The 24,808-nt window shown below is 31.1% G+C and overlaps 2 protein-coding genes and 1 long non-coding RNA gene across 7 annotated transcripts; 1 reads left to right on the plus strand and 2 right to left on the minus strand.

Annotated features, from left to right (window-relative positions):
• Positions 1–281: 281 nt before the first annotated feature.
• LOC115991629 lies at positions 282–2,037 on the minus strand. The gene is made up of 3 exons (XR_004092252.1): positions 1,204–2,037; positions 1,045–1,100; positions 282–627 (listed from the first exon to the last, which is right to left on the minus strand). It is a non-coding gene; the product is annotated as an uncharacterized LOC115991629 (long non-coding RNA).
• Positions 2,038–2,304: 267 nt separating this feature from the next.
• Positions 2,305–8,199, plus strand: LOC115991630 (putative disease resistance protein At3g14460). 5 transcript variants are annotated; one of them, XR_004092254.1, is made up of 3 exons: positions 2,305–5,597; positions 6,270–6,712; positions 7,676–8,199. XR_004092254.1 is itself a non-coding variant. In XM_031115453.1 (3 exons), exons 1-2 carry the CDS (start codon positions 5,210–5,212, stop codon positions 6,689–6,691), a joined length of 1,344 nt encoding a protein of 447 aa, XP_030971313.1. In that variant the 5' UTR covers positions 2,305–5,209; the 3' UTR covers positions 6,692–6,712; positions 7,676–8,199. The 5 variants fall into 5 exon arrangements, 4 of the variants coding, with proteins under 4 accessions (XP_030971313.1, XP_030971314.1, XP_030971312.1 ...); XM_031115453.1 differs by having other exon boundaries at positions 2,305–6,131; XM_031115454.1 differs by having other exon boundaries at positions 2,305–6,053.
• A 5,651-nt stretch (positions 8,200–13,850) lies between these two features.
• LOC115991631 (protein TIFY 10A-like) lies at positions 13,851–16,764 on the minus strand. The gene is made up of 5 exons (XM_031115455.1): positions 16,359–16,764; positions 15,936–16,119; positions 14,892–15,178; positions 14,732–14,789; positions 13,851–14,211 (listed from the first exon to the last, which is right to left on the minus strand). Exons 1-5 carry the CDS (start codon positions 16,480–16,482, stop codon positions 14,088–14,090), a joined length of 777 nt encoding a protein of 258 aa, XP_030971315.1. The 5' UTR covers positions 16,483–16,764; the 3' UTR covers positions 13,851–14,087.
• Between the last annotated feature and the right edge of the window lie 8,044 nt (positions 16,765–24,808).

Below are 24,808 nucleotides of genomic sequence, written 5' to 3' on the forward strand. Positions count from 1 at the left end.
AACACATACACAACACAAGTACTAATTAGAAGCTTGTTTGGTAAGAGATTCTTAATAACACTGTTTAAATATACGTGTGGGTAAAAAACTAATTGTTGTTAGCTATTGATTAATAAAATTTCTAGATAACACATACACAACACAAGTACTAATTAGAAGCTCGTTTGGTAAGAGATTTTTAGTAACGCTGTTTAAATATACATGTGGGTAAAAAAATGTGTGAAAATACGTATTATAACGTTTAACTATTGTTTAAACACCATTAGCAAACGGAGCCAAAATTTCAAATCTTCAGAAATCAGATCCACTTAATAAATGAAATTTACAAATTCTTCTCTTCTTGGGCCATACTCACTAATCTAAAAAAATATATGCATAGATTCTAAAATAATTAAACCCAAAAAAGGTACAGAAGAGCTGACAAGTATAGTTAGGATTTTAACTTTTTAAGGCACTAGAGGGAGGTGTAACCTAAGTCATAGAAGATGGTGATCAGGTGGTAACTATAACTTGAGCTCAAGCTGGTTTGAAGATTGAACTCCCACCTCAATCCATGGAATGCTTTCCTCAGGCTTGGGTGCAGCTGGTGAAGGTGGGTTCACTTGGTATGGTGCATTTGCTGCCGCCCTGAAAAATAAGCCCAAAGAAAGAGAGAAAAGAACATCATTAATTGATCTACATGACAGAAATGAAACCCATTAAAAAAAGGACAAACAAATATGCTTAGTCATAAAATTTGTCAAGTTCTACATTTTATCCAAATTTGAAAATTTTCTTCAATCCTCAAAAAATCATAAATGTACCAATCACAATTTTTTAAGCACTATTTTGTTCCCAAAAAATTTAGGGACTAAAATTTGGATACTGGTTTTTTTTTTTTTTTGGGCATTGTTAAATAAATTAGAAGATCCACCCAAGTTCCTTAAAGCTCATGCAAATTCTAGAATATTGGGTAGTACTTTTTTTCAAAGAGAATAGAACTCTACAAACACATCATTGCTTCTTCCTATTTCCCTTTTCTTTTTCTATCTTCTAATTGCTTACCTATCCTTTCTCTTCTCAAAATCGATGAAGTGAAGCTCTTCTTGCAATTGGCAGATCTGTAAGGTAAAAAAATGTTGCAACAAAAATGTTAATACACAAAGCTTTTGAAAGTTGAAAACCTTTTCCTCATAAATTATTCACATGAGACAAGGCAATTACCAGAACCAATAGCACGAGGTTGTTGTTGTTGAACCCTTAATTTCTTTGGTGGTGGTATTCCTTTCGTACGGGGCTACAACATTTGATTCAGAAGCCATGGAACTTCTTGAATGAACTTTCTCCATCATGCTAGCAGGAGTAGAAACAAAGCCATGGAACCCTTTCTTTGTGTTTTCGGCATAATCATTGGAAACATGACATTGGAAATTTGGAACAAATTTGCAACTGGAAGAAGCGTCCCCACTGGAGTGAACAAGCTTTGTTATCTGATGATTCTGATCTCCAATTTCTCCAACAGCAGGAAATTACCTTCCAATTCATTGTTGCTACTTGTTCCTAAACCACTTTTAAATGATTTTGTTAATACTTGCAAGTTGCATCTTTGTGAGACCCGCATTAGGACTTTGTCTCCATCAAGTCAGCAGCTGACCAGCTCCTCCCTTTCTCCTACTTTCTTCACAGATTGACTGTTTCAACATTTCTTCTTTCTTCTTTCTTCACAATAATTGCCTTCACACACTCTCTCTCAAGCAAACTGTACAGCACAACAACACAGTTTCAGATTAATCAAAACTCACTTTACCCTATGTATCCGAAGAACACCATTGCCTAGCCGAAACTCAGCCGAAGCTCTCCATCCCAAAAAAAAAAAAAAAAAAAAATCCCAGAAACCCAGCAATTGCGAAACCGAAACAGAGGAAAGAGAAGCCGAAGCAATCCTTGTGTGTTGGTCATTCCGTGAAGGACTTGGCGATCGTTGGGTCTCTAATTGCAAAATGACAGAGAGTTGAAAGAAGCTGTAACTTTCTTTTAACTGAACTGATCTTACAAAACTGAATGAATGAAACTGTACAAGTCAAATGGAGACTATATACAAAAACAGAGTAACGCCTAAAATATCCCAAACTACATGGGATTAGTTACAATACATATGCCAGCTAATTAACTCGCGTGTGAACACATTCTAGTTCGCGTTTGTACGTACACATTAGTATAAGTAATGTTATTTGAGTGTTTTTGATATACATCTAAATGTGCATAAGTGTGTCTAAAATACTCAAAAGATGGTTCAAAATGGGTTACCAAACGGCCCTACAATTCTACAACTACCACACTACACTACTTATCTCAGACTTCATATCTTCTCCTACTTCATATCTTCTCCTCTTTCTTCTTTTTCTTCGTTCCTTTTCTACCTTTCTGATCTGATTCACAACTTTCTTCAACACTAATCTCTCTCACCTGCTTCATTTTTGGAAATCTTAGCCCATAGTTCCCTTGTTTCTGTGAGCAAACCATGTCAGTTGTTAGAGAGGCTGCTCTATCCTATTTCCTTCAGAAGCTGTTTGACAAGTTAACCTCTCTTGACTTGCTGAAGATCTTCAACCAAGAGCAATTTGATGCCGACCTTAAGAAGTGGAAGACAACATTGATGAAAATCCGTGCGGCTCTGGATGATGTAGAGGAGAAGCAGGTGACATGCTGGGTGGTGAAGATTTGGCTGGATGAGCTCGAAGACTTGGCTTATGACGTGGAAGACATCTTGGACGAGTTTGCTACTGAAGCATTGAGACATGAGTTGACTGCGCGTGCAGAAGCCAGCACAAGTAAGATGCTAAAGCTCATCCCTGGTTGTGTTGGCTTGAATTGAAATTATGTTACTTTCAGTGCTAGGATGCTGTCCAAGATTAAAGAGATTGACACAAGATTGCAAGAAATTGTGACACAGAAGAATGATTTGGAATTAAAAGTCAAAGCTCAAGGAATGACTAAAACAACAAGATCAAGACTGCCCTCAACTTCTCTGGTCAATGAAGGTCAGGTTTTTGGCAGGGATGAAGATAAAAAGACTATCATCAACTTGTTGCTGAGTGGTGAATCAGGTGATGCTCAACTGTCTGTTATTGCCATACTTGGTATGGCGGGTTTGGGTAAGACAACTCTTGCTCAACTAATCTACAATGAAGATAATGTAGATAGTTACTTTGATTTGAAAGCATGGATTCATGTTTCTGAAGATTTTGACATTGTAAGGGTGACAAAAGTAATTCTACAATCTATCACTTATGAGAGCTATGATATTAATGATTTAAATTTACTACAAGTCAAATTGAAAGATAAGTTATTTGGCAAGAAGTTTTTGCTCATTTTGGATGATGTTTGGAACGAAAGCTATGACTATTGGACTCAACTACGTTGTCCTTTTGAATTTGGAGCTCCAGGAAGTAAGATTGTTGTCACAACTCGGAATGATCGGGTTTCATCAACCTTGGGCACCGCTAAAGCTTATAAGTTGAAAGGGTTGTCAAATGATGCTTGTTTGACAATATTTATCCAACACGCATTGGGCACAACAGATTTCAGTGTATGTCCAGAACTTGAAGAAATTGGTCAAAAAAATTTCAGAGAGGTGTAAGGGCTTGCCTTTAGTAGCAAAAGCTCTTGGAGGCCTTTTAAGCACCATACACAATCGTGATGAGTGGAAACATGTGTTGAATAACAAGATATGGAATATGTTAGAAGGGAATGATGATGTTCTTCCAACTCTTAGATTGAGCTATATATATCTTCCTTCGGATTTGAAGAGGTGTTTTGCCTATTGTTCACTATTCCCGAAGGATTATGAATTTGAGGAGAAAGAGCTAGTCTTGTTATGGATGGCAGAAGGTTTAATTCAAGAAACAAAAGAAAACAAGTCAATCGAAGATCTCGGTGTTGAGTATTTCCGTGATTTGATTGGGAGATCATTTTTCCAACAATGAAGCAGTAATGAATCACTCTTTGTTATGCATGATCTCACCAATGATCTAGCTCAATGGGCAGCAGGAGACTCGTGCTATAGGTTGGAGGATAAATTGGGTGGCAATAAACAATTCAAGATTTCTTATTCGCAGTGTTTGTGATGGTATCACAAAATTTGAAGACTTCTCCAAAGATGTGTGTTTACGAACTTTCCTGCCGCTACCAATAAAGAACAAAGGTTACTTAACAAATTATGTTTCTAATTTTTTGTTGCCCCAATTAAGATACTTAAGGGTATTATCTTTAAGTGGATATGAAATAGATGAGCTACCAAATTCAATTAGTGATTTGAAACATCTAAGATACATCAACCTTTCTTGTACTAAGATTACAAGTTTACCAGAATCAATAACTTCTTTGTACAATTTGCAAACATTGATATTGAAAGGTTGTTCACATCTAACAAAATTACCTGAGAAAATTGGGAATTTAGTCAATCTTCGGCATCTTGATATTACTGATGTGCTTTTAATCAAAGAGATGCCTATGGGACTAAAAGAATTAAAGAGCCTACAAACTTTATCTGATTTTGTTGTGGGGAAAGATATCGGATCTAAAATAGGGGATTTGATGAACTTGGAGTTTCTTCAAGGAAGACTTTGTATTTCAAGCTTGGAGAATGTGCCTAATGCTGAGGATGCAAGAAATGCCTATTTGAATTGTAAGAAGAATTTAGATGTATTGGTGATGAAATGGCAGTTTGATGATTTACAAGTTACAAGAGCTGTAGTTGATGTTCTTGACATGTTACGACCTCCAAGCATGGTGAAAGAACTTTTTATTGAGGGCTATGTTGGTGAAAAATTCCCAACTTGGTTAGGAGATCCTTCATTTTCAAATATGGTGCTCCTAAGGATTGAGAATTGTAAAAATTGTACATCCTTGCCTGCAATCGGGCAACTACCCTCTGTCAAAGACATTGTCATTAAAGGAATGGCTAAGGTAAGGAGCATTGGCCCTGAGTTTTATGGGGGAAAGTTGCTTGAAACCTTTTCAGTCCTTAGAGAAACTTTGCTTCAAAAATATGCAGGAATGGCAAGACTGGATTCCTCATGGAGGTGAGTACGAATTCCCTTGATTGTATGAGCTTACTATCTATAGATGCCCCAAATTGCAAAGAAATTTGCCCCACCATCTCCCATCGTTGGAAAAAATTTTTGTTCATCAATGTAAGCAATTGTTTGTTTCAATACCAAGCCTTCCAATGCTTCATGAATTAGAAATTGTGGGATGCAAAAAGGTGCGGAGCGAAAATACAATCGAGTTAAGTTCCCTAAAATCAGTGTTTTTTTCTATGCCAATGCCAAATATTTTGAAGGAGAAGTTCATGCAAAGGTTAACAAAGATCGAATATCTGAAGATATACAATTGTAAGGAGCTAACAACATCACTGTGGCAAGATAGGCTGGAGTCCCTTGTAAGGCTATATATCAAATCATGCCCAAGACTTGTCAACATTAGCTTGCCTTCTATGTTAAGGACCATAACAATTGAAAGTTGCCATGCTCTGAACTCCTTGCCAATATCCAATTGTACGTGTCTAGAACACGCAACTATTGAGGGATGTGCTTCTTTAACCTCCATTTCAAGAGGTAAGCTACCTCCTTCTTTAAAAAGGCTAGATGTACATAATTGTGAGAATTTGTTGTTTGTGGTGGATGTGGGAGAGGCTTCTCCTTCTTCTTCTCTAAAAATGATAGAGGAGAATCTTCATGGCAACAGTAACAACAATGCATCTTTTCTTCAACACTTAGAGATTAAGGATTGTAAATCTCTAAAATGCTTATCATCAAGTGGCAACCTATCTGTCATGCTTAAACACCTTAAGATTTATGGATGCTTAAAGCTGACATCCTTATCATCAAGAGACCAGTTACCTGCAGCCCTAAAACACATTTCAATGCGGCTTTGTCCAATGTTGGAGTCAATAGCAAATACACTACACAACAATGCATCTCTTGAACAACTTAAAATATGGCATTGTGAAAAGCTTAAGACCTTACCCGAGGGCCTACACAAACTATGCCACCTCAATGAGATCAACATAGGTGGGTGTTCTAGTCTTGTTTCCTTTCCAGATGGAGGGTTGCTCCCTACCAACCTGAGAAAGCTTGTGATTCAAGATTGTAAGAATCTTAAGAGCTTGCCCAAATGCATGTACATCCTTACCTCTCTTCAAAAATTAAGTATATGGCAATGTCCAAGTATTACATTGTTTCATGAAGAGGGTTTCCCCACCAATCTAACATCATTTAATTTGTCAGGTGTCAATATCGGTAAGCAAGTAGCTAAGTGGGGATTGCACAAACTCACTTCTCTTAAATATCTCAAGATTTATGGATTTTCAGAGTGGCAGTCGTTTCCTGAAGAAGGGAAGAATATGATGATGTTGCCTAGCTCTCTCACTCGCTTGGAGATTATGAGTTTTCCAAATTTAGTATTCCTATCCTCGAAGGGCTTTCAAAACCTCTCTGCTCTTAAAAAACTGCTGATCTATGATTGCTCTAAACTCTCATCCCTTCCTGAGAAAGGTCTGCCTCTCTCACTTCTGAAACTTTATATTTATAGGTGTCATCTGCTGGAACAACATTGTAAGAAAGGCGATGGGCGAGAGTGGCTCAAGATAGCTAATATCCCTTGCATTCTGATTGATGGCCATGCACAACAAAGAGGAAAAACTACATAAGTATACATTTACTTCTTCCAGGTACAACATTGTTTTTTATAAAAAAAATTCCACTGTTATTTTGCTTTCACAAACTCCACCATTAAGAATTTGTATGATAATAGTGCTCATTTCATTTAAGATGTAGAAATTAGAAAGCTCAATACAGCAATATACTCAAAACACAAACACCATCCTCCTCCTCCTCCTCTTCTCTCTCTCTCTCTCTCTCTCCACACACACACACTATAATTTTAAAAATTCGAACCTTAACCCAAGCTAATTCTTGCAACGTTGCAGCAGATGCTAGTAGAATTTATATTTGAGGTAATGGGTGTGAGAAATTTGGTCTAGTTTTAAGAGGCCCTGCAAAATTTCAGGCAGTTTTGTTTTGTTTTGTTTTTTTTTTTTTTTTCATTGGGGACTATTTAGAATGTTCCACAGTACTATAAAATTTGTTTCTAAAAAAAAAAAAAATTAGTACTATAAAATTTGGTTTTCTGTGTGTTTCGTTTTCGGTGAAGGGCAGCAATTAAAAGCCATTTCAAAGGCCTTACTCTGTGGGTGATTTAGGTTAGGACCGAACTAATTCATTGGCTAATGAAAATTATTTAGGGAGAAGATTAAAAATTCCTTAGATTATTAAGTTCAACTACCAAGCTTGTTCACATTCACTCCGTATGTGTTGATTTAGTCCTAACATTTAGCCAACTCTCTGGCAGCTTAGGCTTCATGTGAAAATAATAATTTTCCTTTGGAAAATCTCGACTAGAGCTCTAGTTGTAAAGGAAATATTGCTAAAAAAGCATATTGACATTGAGATTTCATGCACTCTACACAATGAAGGAAGTGAGTCTTTTGATAATTTTTTTTCATTACTTGCCATTTGGAAGGGCTGTCCGAATTGGCTCATCCTTGCTCCACTAAGGATTGGACTGTAAGCTCATTAACTGAAATATAGAACAACAATGACACTTGGACTAATTTCATTTTACATTTTTTCAGCTACAGACTGTGAGCGATTTACACTTCTTCAGTAACAAATCTACCTTCAAAGGCAGTGAGATCACTGTGATGGTTCTTAATTACAGTGAGAACATAAAGCAGCTTTTGCAGGGAAGGGAGGGTTATTGAAGAAGGACCAAATTATCAAGCTGAGGGAAGCACATCAAACGGGGCACTGGCAGGTTAGAGGCCAGCAATTAAGGATGGCAATTCCTGGTTCTGCATGGTGTGATGGGTTATAAGAGATGCAAGGTGTGATGGGGTCTTAAGAGATTCAGCTGGAAAGTTCATATGTTGGGCAATATGGAGCCTAGTTTGTAATTGTCCGAATTATGACCCGACTCGATATAAAAGTATTATGATTTTTAATGGGAGATTTTTTAAGACTTAGCCCGTTGTAAGTCCACTGTGTGAGATATATTGCTTCAGATTAGGCTTTGGGATGTTATTTTAGAGAGAAAAACTGTACTGTCATACTTTGTATAATCTCCTTGAAAATAGTGAAATCATTACAACTCTGTGGACGTAGGTAAATTGCCGAACCACGTAATTTCTTGTGTCATGTGATTGCCTTTGTGTATTTTTTTTTTAATTTTTTAATTTTTTAATTTTATTTATTATTATTTTTTTTTTTTTTTGCATCTTACAAATCTGGGAATTCATGTATACTCCCAACATCTTGCTTGTTTTGCAAAGATAGAATGGGTATACTGCTAGATGTTTTAGCTGGGATAATAATTCCAATTCACTTCCTTCCTCATTTTCAGACAAGCTCTGTTAACCTTGAAGCATTGAGAAATTCAAAGTGTTTTGCGCTCTCAACCAACAAAGAGCTTGAGAAATATTCAGAAAACAGACAAATTCAAGGACATGGTGAGGGCAAGTGTTACAGTGACCTACAAGCTCAAGCAACCAGTATAAGAGGTGTTAGCTTTGTTAAAGATATCAAGTTTATATGTGTTAAGATGTTAGGGCCCAAACGGCCCATGTAAGGTTAGCCTAGCTCCTATGTATACCCTACTTAGATTCTATGTAATATGCAATTGAAAATATTAAAAATGTCGCTACTTAGATTTTCTCCTATGAATGTAGATTGTTAGGTTGAACTATGTAAATCTTGCATTCTCATTCTTAGGCTCTCCTACTTCCCCTTCTCTACAATATTTAATTTAAAGGCAAAAAAACAAAACCTATCCTCTAAGTTTTATTATTATTCAGTTCGAATATCTAACTTTGGTTTTGTTCAATTAAGTCTTTAAGTTTCAAAATGGTTCAATCAAGGCTTCTTGTTTGCATTTGTTAAGCAATCTACCATTAAGTACCCAAAACAAAGTGGTTTTGATTTTTTTTTTTTTTTTATTACATTAAAAAATCCATAATAATTTTTTTTTTTGAAATAATAAAAATTTTAAAAATAGAAGTTTTTATTTAGGATTAAATTTAAAAAAAAAAAAAAAAAAAAAAAAAAAAAAAAAAAAACTACACTCTGACTCTGCCCCCAAAAACGCTGAACAAGAGCATTTAGCTTTTGCTTAATAGAATGTCTTTACAAAGATGAGGAAAAATTTTTGTACCCTGGTTCATATCTTAAAACAAAAGTCATTGATTTTGAGGTACGTAAGAAATAAAAATATCTATAACTAAAATCAATCTCAAATGCTGTTAAAATCCACATAAGCTATTGACAATTCTTATTCAAGAAAATCCGAATAAAGATGAACTTCAAGGTCAAAATGGGAGAGGGAGGCAACAAGTGCATGTTTTTACATACAGTTGATCTCCATTATCGAGGACTTGAGGTTTTATGTGAGAGAATATTATCTAATGTCGGTCGAGCTAGAGACAACCCTTGACTCATATCCGATTGATGATGGAAGTAATTTTGAAATGTTTGCTCGTTATCTTAATCCATTTCATTTGTACAATCAATTGAGGCAAATGATTGTATGGTCTTTCTTTTTCTTTTTTCTATTTTTTTAGAGATAAAAAAAAATGATTATATGATCTAATAACTATTAGAGTTTTAGCCTTTTAGGCCCCAATTGTCAAAATATTAACCAACTCTTAGTCAAGTAATTAATTAATTTAATTATGCTTTAGATTTAAATTGAATAACAAACACGAATCACATAAAACATATAACTAATAACTCAAGAAAACTGATAAAACATATAGAAAATTTAACACTAAATCTAAGGTTACCTCATATAGCGTTTATTGACGTGACCAAACATAGGAAATTTAATTATTTAAACCATAATTTATCTTGACTAAATATTTAAACGATACCAACTAACAGGACAAACTATGTTCTAACTTTTAGAATTGTATATGATTAGCCAACCTAAAAATATGGACCTATATAACAATAACATTTCATCCCATTCTAAGGAGTCAATTCTCCTAAGCAGTAACAAGAAAAAAACAACTCCAACGAAAGGGTAAACATACTTGTGAGTATATTTGTCTACGTGTGCATGCACAATATACTTTTATATGACTCCAAAAACTTCTTACTTATAATTTACAAAGTAATGTGTAAATAATCTAGATTAAATCTTACTATACCTATTCACATTTCCCTGGCTTAGTAATTTGATTAGTAACCTGGATGGGATAGACTTGATTTTGTGACATCATGCCAAGAAAAGCGCATTAATTAATAAATAAATATAGGCTGAATAGTGATTATTATATTTTTCTTTGATTAATTTTTGTCTACTTTATATTTTTAGCCAACTTAAAAAAATAAATAAATAAAGAGCTCACATAAAAAATAAATAAAAAAATCAGCTGAATTTCTTAAAACTAATGACCACTACCCCCCAACAGTTTGATTGTGTTTCACTAATGAGAGAACGTATTGAACAATTCATCTCTGTCAAAGAATTTATCATGCTTGGCATTTTTTTTGTTAAAATCTTGGACCTCTTTTCATGCTAATAGAAGGCATCCAATATTTCATTGTTTAGGCTCTATTGTTACAACAAAAAATATTTTGTGAAAAATGGCTTGTATTTTTGGAAAACGTTTTTTTTTTTTTTTGGGAAAAGTAACTTGTTTTATGGGTTTAGTTATGACTCTTCAATCCTAAAAATGAGTCAATTTTTTTGTTTGACTCTCACGAGAAATTATTAATATTTTTTGTAATTTTAAATAATCATAGGAAGAAAAATTTTAATTCACAAAATTAGATCCTGAAATAGGAAAATATTTTCTTTTTTTTGGAACATCAAATTGAAAAACAAACCCTAAATTCAAAATCTACATGAAAAATTAAATAAGCTAGGAGTGTTCGCAGTGCAGTGCGGTGTAATTTTGGGCCATTTTTAGCACCATATTTTGCGGTGCAATTTAACCAAAATCATAACCGCACCGCATATCATTTTTGCGGTCACATGTATAATGCGGTGTGATGCATTCCGATTTAGAGTTTAGCCAAAATCATAACTGCACCGCACCTCATTTTTGCGATCACATGTGTGGTGCAGTATATAAGATATAGTTTGAAGCCGGTATATTTTCAAATTTTGGGCTTTTCCTGCTCAACCCAAAACTAATTTTTCCCTGTGTTTTGGGCCAAGTTTTAAACTACTGAGTTAGTTTTTCTTTATTTTGAGTTGACTTTCTTAATAAACACTTTCTAGGGTTATTAAACTTTTTTTTTGAAAATTAGGGTTATTAATCTATTAATAATATATTTAATATTAAAAAATTAATATATAGTGAGAGTGCGGTGTGGTTTGTGCATTTTTCTTATTATAAAACTGCAAACTGTACTGCACCATGCAATGCGGTATACTATTACTTGCGGTGCGATATGGTTATACCATTTTGCAGGTAATTTTGGTGCGATTTTTACGATTTGCACGGTTTTTATGGTTTAGTGAACATCCCTAAATGAGATCGTGACTAATCTGAGTAAAGAAAGTAATCGGAGAAAAATAGTTAACTGTTAGTCTTTAGAAAGAGATGGCGCCAAAAGAGAGAAATTACTATTGAGGGGGTTTTATTAATTTGATAGTGTTTAGGTTATTTTTGGTGGTATATTGAATATATAATTTTTTTTAATAGATACAGTACAATTTAAATATTGTCTTCCACACTCCGTAATGATTACTCTAGAGATTGTACGAAAAGAAGAAAATTACTATTGAGGGATTTTTTCTTTTTCTTTTTTTTTTTTGAGAAAAAGCTTAGTGCTGCTTATTATTAATTAAAGAACTTCAACATCAAAATACAAAGAAATTAACTATCTCTTGAGAAACAGACTTCATCTAGATTATCAATAGAAAAGAAAACCTAACTCTCTTGGTTAAAACATGAGCAAAAGAGTTACCTTTTCTCCCAGTATGAGAAGAGGAATGGTTCACAAACGAGCCAACAAAAAAATTAATGTTTTTAATAATATGTCCAAAGGACGAGAGAAGAGACCTCGCTTATGAGAGCTTTACAAACAAGCTCAAAAATCACCCTCAGAGTGGGTAATACCAATTTGTTTCACAAATTGGATTGCCCCTCTAGCTGCAAGAACTTCCACCATAACAACTGATGAAGGCAGAGGAATTTTTTCAGACATGGCTGCCATGACCTCCCCTAATAGTTTCAAACCACCAACCCAATTCCAGCTTCATTTAAATCATCAAAAATAGCATCATCATAGTTTGTTTTATACTCGGCCAGAGCAGGAGGTTTCCACTTTGTAGCTGCAGGACGAAGTTTCAAGCGTGAAGGAGCTGACCTTTTACGAAAATCTGCCAGAAGAGTAGCAGTTTGTTCAAGAATGTTTGAGGGAGTTTTTATTTTTGATAATGTATAGTTCATTTTGGGGTCTATAGAATATATAATGTTTTTTTTTTAATTTTTTTAATATAGACCGAGGCTTAATTCTGATATTTTATTTAACAATAAGAAACTTTACCAGTTAAATTAATTGAATTTCACAAATATATGTAAATATATGTAATATTTTGGAAAACGTTTTTCACTATTCAAAAACATAAAACATTTTAATACCATCATAACAAATGAAATGTTAATTAATCTTGTAATCTGATCCCATTTGTTGTGACTTATGACATTCAATCCCAAGTAATACCAACATTTTCTTAATTTTTCTCCCTATCTCAATAATAATGCTGCAACTAGAATTTGAAACAAACTTTAAAGCAAAGTCATTAGATGACTCATAGCTTTCTTCATATAGTCTCATAAGAACTCATTGATCTTTAGAATTTGAAATAAATTTTCTATTTAATATATACATCAAGGGACCACAATTTGACTCCCTATAACTGCTCAAAAAACAGGTCCGTGTGGTGTGATGTCAAAGGTCATAAAAGATTTGAGTGTGTCTTCCTCGTCACCAATTGGTTTTGAAGTGGAATGACACAATTCAAAATCCGACAATATAAATTCGGTTAACGAGTGTCTTGGAGCATTTATTAAAATACCATTTTAGTACTACTTTTATGAGAAGTAAAAAATGCTGTAAAAAAATTAGTTTTTTTTTTTTTCTCATAAAATTATTTTAAATATATTTCTTAAACTGTCCCCAGTCATCTGTTAACTTTTCCTTTAATATATTGATATTTCTTAAACTGCACGTGTGTGATGAATGTCAAACTTTGTTGAAAAAACATCCAAAATACTAAGGACTAAAGGCCCTACCCATCTTTGAGCTCAGGGAAGACGGTGATGAATTGGTGATAGCTCCCCAAGGTGGGAGAATACAACAACCCTGTGGACCAGATAGTGAGCGGTGGCTTCTCTAAAACCAGAAGAAAAGTTTCAAAAATATTTATCCCTAATTTGTTTTGAGATAGATAGATAGTGATGTCGGGTTTGGTACAATAACAAGTGTCTTCCACTAAAAGTAATTAGTAGTGGATTCGAGTCAAAGAATTACTCTTTTCAAAAAATTGGAGATAAAATTATTTATTATGACCTCTCTCAAACTCTACAAAAATAAGAGTTTTGTGTACTAGCTGAACATGACTTTTAGCTAAATAGTGAGGGAAGTGGAATTTGAGCACAAATGTAAGGCTAGACCCAAAAAAAAAAAAAAAATTACTATTATGACTAGAGTGTCACTTAAACTCCAATATTTATGGCTAATTGTTCGTTAGCAATTGATTAATAAAATTTCTAGATAACACATACACAACACAAGTACTAATCAGAAAAGAAATTTCAAATCTTCAGAAATCACGTAATAAATTAAATTTACAAATTCTCCTCTTCTTGGGCCATACTCACTAATCTAAAAAAATATATATGTATAAATTCTAAAATAATTAAACCCAAAAAATAAAAGCACAGAAGAGCTGACAAGTATAGTTAGGATTTTAACTTTTTAAGGCACCAGAGGGAGGTAACCTAAGTCACATAGAAAATGGTGATCAGGTGGTAACTATAACTTGAGCTCAAGCTGGTTTGAAGATTGACCTCCCACCTCAATCCATGGATTGCTTTCCTCAGGCTTGGGTGCAGCTGGTGAAGGTGGGTTCACTTGGTATGGTGCATTTGCTGCCGCCCTGAAAAATAAGCAAAAATTTTTTAGAAAAGAACATCATTAATTGATCTACATGACAGAAATGAAACCCATTAAAAAAAAAAAGGGGACCAACAAATATGCCTAGTCCTAAAATTTGTCAAGTTCTATTTTTTATCCTTAAAAGTTGAAAATTTTCTTCAATCTTCAAAAAATCATAAATGTACCAATCACAATTTTTTAAGCACTATTTTGTTCCCCTCAAAAAATTTAGGGACTAAATATAACCTGAACCAAAATTTGACTACTTTTTTTTTTTTTTTTTTTTTTTGCATTGTTAAATAAATTTGAAGATCCACCCAAGTTCCTTAAAGCTCGATTCTCAAAAAAAAAAAAAAAAAAAAAAAAAAGTTCCTTAAAGCTCATGCAAATTCTAGAATATTTGGGCAGTACTTTTTTTTTTTTTTTTTTTTTTTTGGAAAGAGAATAAAACTCTACAAATTAAACACATCATTGCTTCCTTTTTTTTCCTTTTCTTTTATATCTTCTAAAGAATTGCTTACCTATCCTTTCTCTTCTCAAAGAACCGGTGAAGTGAAGCTCTTCTTGCAATAGGCAGATCTGGAAGGTAAAAAAAATTGTAACAAAAATGTTAATACACAAAGCTTTTGAAAGTTGAAAACATTTTCCTCTTAAATTATTCACATGAGACAAGGCAATTACCAGAACCAATGGCACGAGGTTGCTGTTGAACCCTTTCTTTGGTGGTAGTATTCCTTTCGTACGCGGCTACAACATTTGATTCAGAAGCCATGGGACTTCTTGATCTAACTTTCTCCATTATGCTAGCAGGAGTAGAAACAAAGCCATTAGAAACACTAGAGCTTCCCTTGGTAGCCACAGTTATGATTTCCCTTGCCTTCTCAGCTGGTAAGTCATCGAATACTAGAACTTGGCCCCTATAGAATATGGTCATCTGGGCTGTCACAGCCTCCATGGTTGCAGGCTTCCTACAACAACAACACAATTAAGCATTAGTCTCAAAACATTTTGAGAACGATTAAGAATTCTCGACAGATTAATTAGGGTCGACCACCAACTTTCTTATACCAAATAAATTACACTAATGACAATATGTTTTTGTTCAAGGATTAAAGCTGAGATGTTCCAAATACCCATGAAGTTTATGCTTAAGCTATACGTACGTGCATGACTTTTCCTCCCCCTAATATACCCTTACAAGTTACAACAAATTACTAGAATATAATCGTGTTTATGTAGTTCTTTTGGTGCCTATAATAGGTGTTCTTATGTAATTTCAGATGACTTCGTACATGGATGACATCTAACTATCTGAGCACAAACATTCGCTTCGAATTTAACTTTATGTTCTTTTTGGTTTAAAAATTAACTTTATGTTCACCATCTAACTATTTGAGCACAAGCATGTGCTCCATGTTTCTCAAATAATAATAATAATAATAATGTTCATCAATATCCAAAAACAATAAAGCTAACTTAGGCTTCATTTTTTAGCTCGCTTATTTATATATTTTTAATTTTTAAACAACATTACACATATTTTTATATATATTTTTACATGCATATATCTACACATGTTCTCAAACAACAAAATATATGATTTTAAGCGTATATATCAAACACCGTTTCAAAAATAAATAAAAAATGGAGAAGATATATTATTCGTCTTTCAATACATTCAAAAAAAAAAAAAAAAAAAAAAAGCAAACACAAAGGGCTACACACCTGGAATCAGCCTTATTGGTAGCCATTTCAGTTGGGTTTGAGGGACAAACACTAAGCTTTTGAAGAAAGTCCATGGGTTGCACGTTTGAGGCCGGAGCCACAGCGTTTTGTCTCAAAGCTTCACCTGAATTTTCCAAGTTTGTTAACAAATCCATAGTGGTTGCCACTGGTGTCTGGGGGTTTTCTGAAACATGGCCAGACAAAGAAAGTATATGAGACCCTTTGTTCTAAAACTGAGACTTCTTGGAAGTCAAAAAATATAAACATGCATAGATTTCAGAAATCTTCAACCTTCCTCTCAAGAAATGAGAAATTCAAAGGGCATAATAAGAGAGCAAAAATCAAAAAGTTACAACTTCTAAAGTGAAAAGTAAGACAACCCAAAAGAGATGTGAAGATAATAAAGAGAAAAGAAAGCAGTACCTTTGGGTTCTGGTTTCCTAGTCATTTCAAGGCTAAGACTTCCTTTCTCCTTCATGTACTGGCTCAAGAGGTTGCACGTCTGTGCAAAATTGGACTTCTCTTGTGCCTTGCTGTATTTCAACATGTTTGTCTGGCTAGAAAACTTTCAGCTATATTATTCTCACCACAAAACAATGAAAGGAAATTTTGTGTGACTGATGTTTTTTTGAAGATTTTGATTTGGAAAGCTTAATCCAAATGCTCAAAGAGTATTATAGTTTGGGGACTTGGGTGAAAGACTAAGACAGGAGAGGATATAGGTGTTTAAGTGTAAGGGATTGGGTAGCTTCCTTAAACATGTGCTTTGAACATGATTTGCTAGGACCCTAGGAGGTGGGGGTCCTTGTTCATTACTCCAACTCTGAATATGGTCATGGAAATTTCTCAATTTAATAAATTTCCTTTTCAAGCACGTGTTTTTTGCATCAGAAAAAGAGGTGGATGGCCAAATACCAGTAATCATAAATCCAACAAAACTAGTCAATGGAGAAGGAGTGTGACCCACCTATCGAGAGATGATACATTTACAAGATTGTCCATGGTGGACTAGGTCCAATCTTGACTCTCTCTTTTTTGGTAAATCAATTTTACTCTTTTTTTTTTTTTTTTTGTGGTTAAAAAGGATAATATATTAGATTAAATATAAATATAAGTAAGTCAATTACAAACATTATCTGCATTATTAAGGAACAGTAAATTCTCCACCACAAACTGTGGATTGTGACTCAAAAAGAATAAAAGAGGATTCCAAGTTACCTTCGTCTTGTTGATTCTATTTCTAAACAAGTCTCCTTTTTTTGTAGTTTATTTGTTAAATATGGGATAAAAATATTTTTAGATAACTTTTAAGCTATATGTATGATAAAAAGATAAAATTAAATTAGATTTTTTTATTAAAAAGATGTAATTTTATTAATTTCTTTTAAAAAAACACACACTGACAAAAAATAAATAAATAAAAGCAAAAATGTTATTTTGGGTGAAACCAACACACGTAACCTTTTTCTCATAATTAATAATAGCACTAACAAATATGGTGTAGTAATCCATGTAAAAATGATGGTAATCATAATTTGTCACATGTGTTGTTATGAAAATAAAAAGATTTTGAAAATTTTATACCTTTAGCATTACTCCTTAAAGTCTTTATCTTTCCGAGAGCCTTATAGTTCATTTGGAACTTCTTAATAAAATTCAAAGGAGATATTTAGAGAATTTCCTTTCTTTTACGTTGTAATTATTAAATTCTAGTAATAAAAGGGTCAAGTCAACAAGTGGCATACGATACAAGCACATATTAAAGATTAATAAATATTTAATCATGAACTGTAATGCATGCTCTTCAAAAATAAAATATACATGTTAATGATTTATTGACTTATATGCACAAATTCATTACGGTTGTGTTTGCTTTCTTTGATATATATATATATATATGTGTGTGTGTGTGTGTGTGTGAACAGTTCAACTTTATTTTTGAAAAACATTTAAAAATATTATTTACTAAAGTATAAAATACATCTTAATCACTATCCTTAGAGCATTCATTAGCATTACTCTCTGATTCTTTCTTTTTTTGGAGTCTATAGGCACAAAAAATTATACACATGTTGATGTGATGGATTGTTAATAGTAGGTAAAAATGTGACGTCAATAATAAATAAAGATGAGAACCATTCAAATTTTGTCAATTTAATTATTGTGAAAAATGTTGTTAGATTCTTTGTGTGCATGACATTTTTTTAATATCACTTTTTATTTCTTTCTCTAATCTTTTGTTTTCATATATATAGTATATTTTTGCCATGTGGAGAATTGAATTAAAAACTACACCTCGGGGATCTATATCATTGTGACATTTTATGAGCTGTTCACAGGTCATCACCCTTATCGAAATATTAAGTTGAGTAGTGGAAATTCGATATTATTCCTTCATTTATAACCTTTTAATTATGATTTTTGATAGAATATTTTGAACCGTATATACCAGATTGTCAAAGTTCATTGAATAAAAAGGAGTACAATATGATCTAAAATGAGACTAGCTAGTTACCTAAAAGAAGAATTCTTAAATCTCATAATTTTTTGGAAGGAAATTCAAATGTGCCTTCTTTACTTTTGAAAGTTTAATCAATTAAAACAATTTTCACTTTGAACAGCTAAAAGGTATTTCAACGGTGAATAATCTAATGATGATCTTTTATTCTGTAAATTGCAAAAACGAAGCTCAGAGATTAATCCAACCTGTTTTTTGGGTTAATGGATATTTTCCCTAATAATTTTAGCTAATAAAATTATTGTAGTTACTCTTTGATTTTATAACAATATTTGACCATATTATGTTTTTATTAGGTTACAATTCTATTTTGTCCCTTAAATTGAATTTCATTTATCAAATTAGTTCTAAAGGTATACTTTTTAATAATTTAGTCACTCACAAAATGAATTAATATCTAATTGACTTATTTTAACAAAGTGGGGAACTAAATTGACAATTAAACTTTCAGGAGTAATTTGACAATAAGGACAAATTTAAAAATTGAAGTAAAAGTTAGGAAATTAAATTAAATTTTACACTTTTACTTAAGAGATAATCATTTTTGAGAAGAACTAAAGAGATAATCTAATAACAAAACTTATCATTTCATATGCTATTGTCATGACTTTAGCCTAGTGATTCAATTTATTATAAGTGTTGTAAACCAATGGATTAAAGATTTAAGTTAAGGTGCATTTAATGTTTATTAAAGATATAATTATATATAAATCTAAAAATAAAGTTAAATTTTATATGAATATTAAAAAAAATACAAATAACAAGAATTTATGCATGTAAATCAATAAATTACTATTTTTTCAATAAAAAAAAATATCATGCACTGTAATTTATAATTGATGAAGAATCAAGACAACATGCAGTTAAAAATAAATTTGTGCATACAAAGTGCATAGATATAAAAACACAATCACAACAATAAATTTGTGCATACAAAGTACAAACCAATAAATTATTAATAATTTTTATTATAAAAAAAAAAATCATGCACAATAACTTAAAATATTTGTTATTTAAGAAAAATCAAAACAATTGCATATTTAGGGTCTGTTTGGATACCGCTTATTGCTGAAAATTAAAAATTGAACATTGTAGTAAAATAATTTTTAAATATGTAAATAGTATCATAAGAACTAATTTTAAAATTATTTTTCTAAACAAAAAAAAATATTTGTAAGTTTCATGAACAATACACGAGACCCATTAAAAAATGTTGGACGCACAAAACCTAGAATGCTTGTCACTATCCAAACATTCACTTAAAATAAGTTTTAGACTTTTGAAATTCTTTAAAAAAACAAAATAGTAGGTGAAATGTTTTTTTTTTTTTTTTTTTTAAGAATCATAGTGGGTGAAATGTAATTTCCCAAATGGGTTTCTTTTTATGTTTTAGGCTTGAAAGTTGAAAGTGGGGAAAGTGGAAAGTTGAAAGTTGAAAGCATGAGTGAAATTGAGGGTGCAATTTCCTAAAAAGAGCAATTAAGTCATTTGGCACACTACTGACGGCGTTAAAGCTAACGGTGTTAGGTGTCAAAACCAGAGCAAAAAAACACTTACGTGCCGACAGCAAAAGTGCCGACACGTGCGTTGGCCAATCCTGTTCCGGCACGCGTCTTCGAGATTCGTGTGGTTTCTTTTTCTATTTCTATACTTTATATATATATAAAAGTTAAAAAAAACGTGCTAAACAATTCCCCAGGGGCAATTCGGTCATTTTGACATTACCGTAGTGACAGCCACGTGTCGAAATTCCACGGCATTAAACTGCGAGAGCACCAGGATTTGTGGTGAGTGTGGTCCTGGTGAATTGTACTGTCAACTGTGTGCCCAAGTTTCCAAGGCATACAATTCACGTGGAAACTTTTATAATAAAAATAAACCCCGTGACTACAATTTCAAGAACTTTCTTTATCTTGAAAATAAACTGTAACTTTTTTTGAGAAAAAAATAAAAATACCTGTCTATACTCTATACCTAAGAGTACAAAACTATCTACCAGTCTATTATATATATACATGTATATAACAAAAATATTTATCTTGATGTGAGATTATAAAAAAATAAGGACAAAGAATACAACTGCTATTAAAAAACTATTAAGAGGACTATATATTTTGAAAATAACAGGACTTAGATACAGTACTTATGTGCTGTTTTTTATATTCCCCTTTTAAGATTCTGACAGGTAGATTTTTTTCTCATGAAATGAAAGTATATTTTTTAGTTAAGTAGCTACATAATTGAATTTTAAGAGGGGATTTTAAGATTCTGGCATGTGGATTTTTTTCTCATGGGATGAAAATATATTTTTTAATTAAGTAGTTACATGATTGAATTTTAAGAGAGGAACTTAAGGAACAGTATCTAAGATATTGTACCTAAGTTTTGTCATTTTGAAAATCTAGTTGTTTGATTGTATTTTTTTTTTTTATTGTTTCTAATACACATGTTAAATTTCGCGTCAATTGAATATTATTTTCTATTTGATTTATATACATAATTTTAAAATACAAAAAAATTAAATTTAAATATTTGATTGATGAAATAACTATTAACTTTGATTTTCTAAAAGACAAAAATATTTATCTTGATGTGAGATTTAAAAAAAAAAAAAATGAGTACAAATTTTGGTTATAAACTTAGTTGTAGTCAATAACTACAGTTGCTACTAAAAAAAATTAAGATGATTAATATTTTGAAAATCTAGTTGTTTGATTGCATTTTTTTTTTTTTATATTCTCAACACACATGTTAAATTTTGCGTCAATATGATGTTATTTAAATTCTATTTGATCCATATAAATAATTTTAAAATACAAAGCTTGAAATTTAAATATTTGATTAATGACATAACTATTAACATTGATCTTCTGAAAATTTTGCAAACGTGGATGATATAAGAAAACAAAAATATTTATCTTGATGTGAGATAAACAAAAAAAAAAAATATATATATATATATATATAGGGATAATGTTTGGGTATAAACTTGGTTGTAGTTAATGACTACAACTGCTACTAAAAAAAATTAAAATAACTACATATTTTGAAAATCCAGCTATTTAATTAAGTTTTTTTTATATTATTAACACACATGTTAAATTTCGCGTCAATTAGATGTTGTTTGCTATTCGATCCATACACATAATTTTAAGATGCAAAAATTTGAAATTTAAAAATTTGATTGATAACATAACTATTTACTTTGATCCTCTAGAAAGTGTGAAAACATGGATGATATAAGAAAACAAAAATACTTATCTTGATGTGAGATAAAATAAAATAAGGATAATGTTTGGCTATAAACTTGGTTGTAGTTAATGATTACAATTGCAACTAAAAAAATTAAGATAATTACATATTTTGAAAATATAGCTGTTTGATTGCCTTTTTTATGTTCTTAATACACGTGTCAAATTTCATGTCAATTGGATATTATTTGCCATTTGATCTATACACATAATTTTAAGATACAAAAACTTGAAATTAAAACATTTTACTGATGATATAACTATTAATTTAACGTGGATGATATAAGAAAACAAAAATATTTATCTTGATATGAGATAATAAAAAAAATAATAAAAAATGACAAAATTTAGTTACAAACTTGGTTGTAGTAAATGACTACAACAACTACAAAAAATAAAAAATAAAAAAAAATAATTACATATTTTGAAAATCTAGCTGTTTGATTGCATTTTTTTATGTTCTTAACATACATGTCAAATTTTGCGCCAATTGATTTTTTTTTGCTATTCGATCAATCCACATAATTTTAAAATACAAAACTTGAAATTTAAACATTTAATTGCTGATATAACTATTGACTTTGATTTTCTGGAAAGTTTGCAAACATAGATAATATAAGAAAAAGAAGTTATCTAATGATGAATTTATCAAAATTCACATTCAATAAAAATATATTAAGTGGAATTGTAGCTGTTAGCTACAAGCCAAACTAGCCACTAACATTTATTGTTGAAATTTTTGTATCACTAAAATATATAGTATTGAGCACATATTCTGTAAAGCCAACCAATACTGATGCATTAACAAGAATGGGATTAGCTTCTATTACTTCTTTTGTAGTTTTTATGGAACCATTGCATGTGGTAGAAAGACGTCGGGCTTTTGACAAAACTACTATATTTTGTAACGGACTCATTAATAATTAATTTATGCATATCTTCGTTTAACCCCAAAAAAAAGCCTCAAAGGGATATGATTGGTTTTAAAGTGTTTCTGAGTTGCTAGAATTATTATTTTTTCCCTTTTTTCTAAGGAAGCTTGAGTTAACAACTTAGCATGTGGTTCATTCCCCTTGTGTTAATAATTTATTATATTTTATTTTTAGATGTTATATAATATATTTTAAAAAAATCAATGGGCATAATTGATGATCTTTCCAATTTATTATTTATTTTATTTAAAAAAAAATCAATGCATTTTTAGAGGTTTTTTTAATTGTTAAAGCCCAATTTTTGTAAGAATGGCTTTGTGAGGCTAGGTTTTTTTCCCCATTTTCAAGCCTATTTTTTCCATTAAAACTTGAAATATAAGCCATTCAATAAGTTAGCTATTATTTTTTTTTTTTTTTTGCACACGTAGCTTATTTCTAATACACTAGTTTTAGCAAATAAACAAATCAACAAATAAGACCAACCAAACACACAGTAAGGCATATCAGACAACACAAGACTTATCTAGGGTAGGACATATATATATGTCCTACAAAGCAAAGCTGTTGGAAGAAACCGAAGATGGTGGTACATTTGTCCACAACGCTGCAAAGCTGAAGCAAGAACAAAATGTTCCATGATTTTTTTTTTTTTTTTTTTTTTTGAAAGATCTTTTAAAAAATTATATTTGCTAAACATAATTAATAACTAGCTGTTAACCCATGCATTACGCATAGATAAATTTAAAAATAAACACGTATTTATCATAAAATATATATATAATTAATCAAATTATTAGAAAAATAAATGTAATTAGAAGCATATTAAAATTCTTATCTAAATTTAATACTACTTATAATTATTTATTCTAATTTTTAATAAAATAGAACATGTGGTGAATTTTGTTAAATAGATATATGATTGGTTTTTTTTTTTAAATAATTCATTAATATTAGACTCTTAGTATTTTTCTCTCATTAACTCATTTGGCACAAAGATTAAAAAAACATAAGTGAACACATGACACAAAATTAGCCAGCAATTAAAATCTAATTTAGAATTTAATTAGATTTTTTATGAGCTTTGGCTTTAAATATATACTAGGATGTAACCCATGTAAACGCATAGATGCATTTAAAATTAAACATAATCTTTATTATAAAAATATAAATAACTAGTGAAATTATTTAAAAAAAAATAGCATGTAAAACATTTATACGTATGTATACATTTAAAATTAAACACAATTTTTATCACAAAAATATAAATAATTAATCAAATTATTATTTTTAAATATAAACGCAATTAGTCACATATTAAAATTCTTACCTAAATTTAATACTACTTATGATAATTTTTTTTCTAATTTTTAATAAGATAGAACGTATGATGATCTTTGTTGTGTGGTGATTTTTATTAGTATATGTGATTGGTTTTTTAATTTTTTTAATTTTATAATTCATTAATATTATATTCTTAGTATTTTGCATTCATTAACTCACTTGGTACAAAGATTAAAAAACTTAAGTGGACATATGATGCAAACTTAAGTGGATAATTATGGTGTGATCTCTACATAAATTTAGACATATGGTGTAAAATTGGATTCTAATTTCAAATTCTAATTGAACTTTTTCTGAACTTTACCTATTAATATATACTAGCATGTAACTTACCCTAATTTGTTGTGTGATGATTTTTATTGGGTATATGTGATTTTATTTTATTTTAAATGTTATAATTCTTTTATATTAGATTCTTAGTATTTTGCACTTATTAACTCACTTGACACAAAAATTAAAAAACTTAAGTGGACATATGACGCAAACTTAAGTAGATAATTATGGTATGGTCCCCATATAAATTTAGACATATGACGCAAAATTAGATTCTAAATGAATTTTCTCTGAGTTTTGCCTATTAATATATAGTAGCATGTAACATATGCAAACGCATGAATACATTTAAAATTAAATACAATTTTTATTATAAAAATATAAATAATTAGTCAAATTATAAATAAATAAATAATAGCATGTAACACATGCATTAATGCATACGTATAAATACATTTAAAATTAAATACAATTTTTTGTCAATTTTTTTTTAAAATAAACGTAATTATTCACATATTTAAATTCTTACCTAAATTTAACACTACTTATGATTATTTT

Source organism: Quercus lobata, chromosome 5 (genome assembly GCF_001633185.2).
Source record: "Quercus lobata isolate SW786 chromosome 5, ValleyOak3.0 Primary Assembly, whole genome shotgun sequence".
NCBI lineage: Eukaryota > Viridiplantae > Streptophyta > Magnoliopsida > Fagales > Fagaceae > Quercus > Quercus lobata.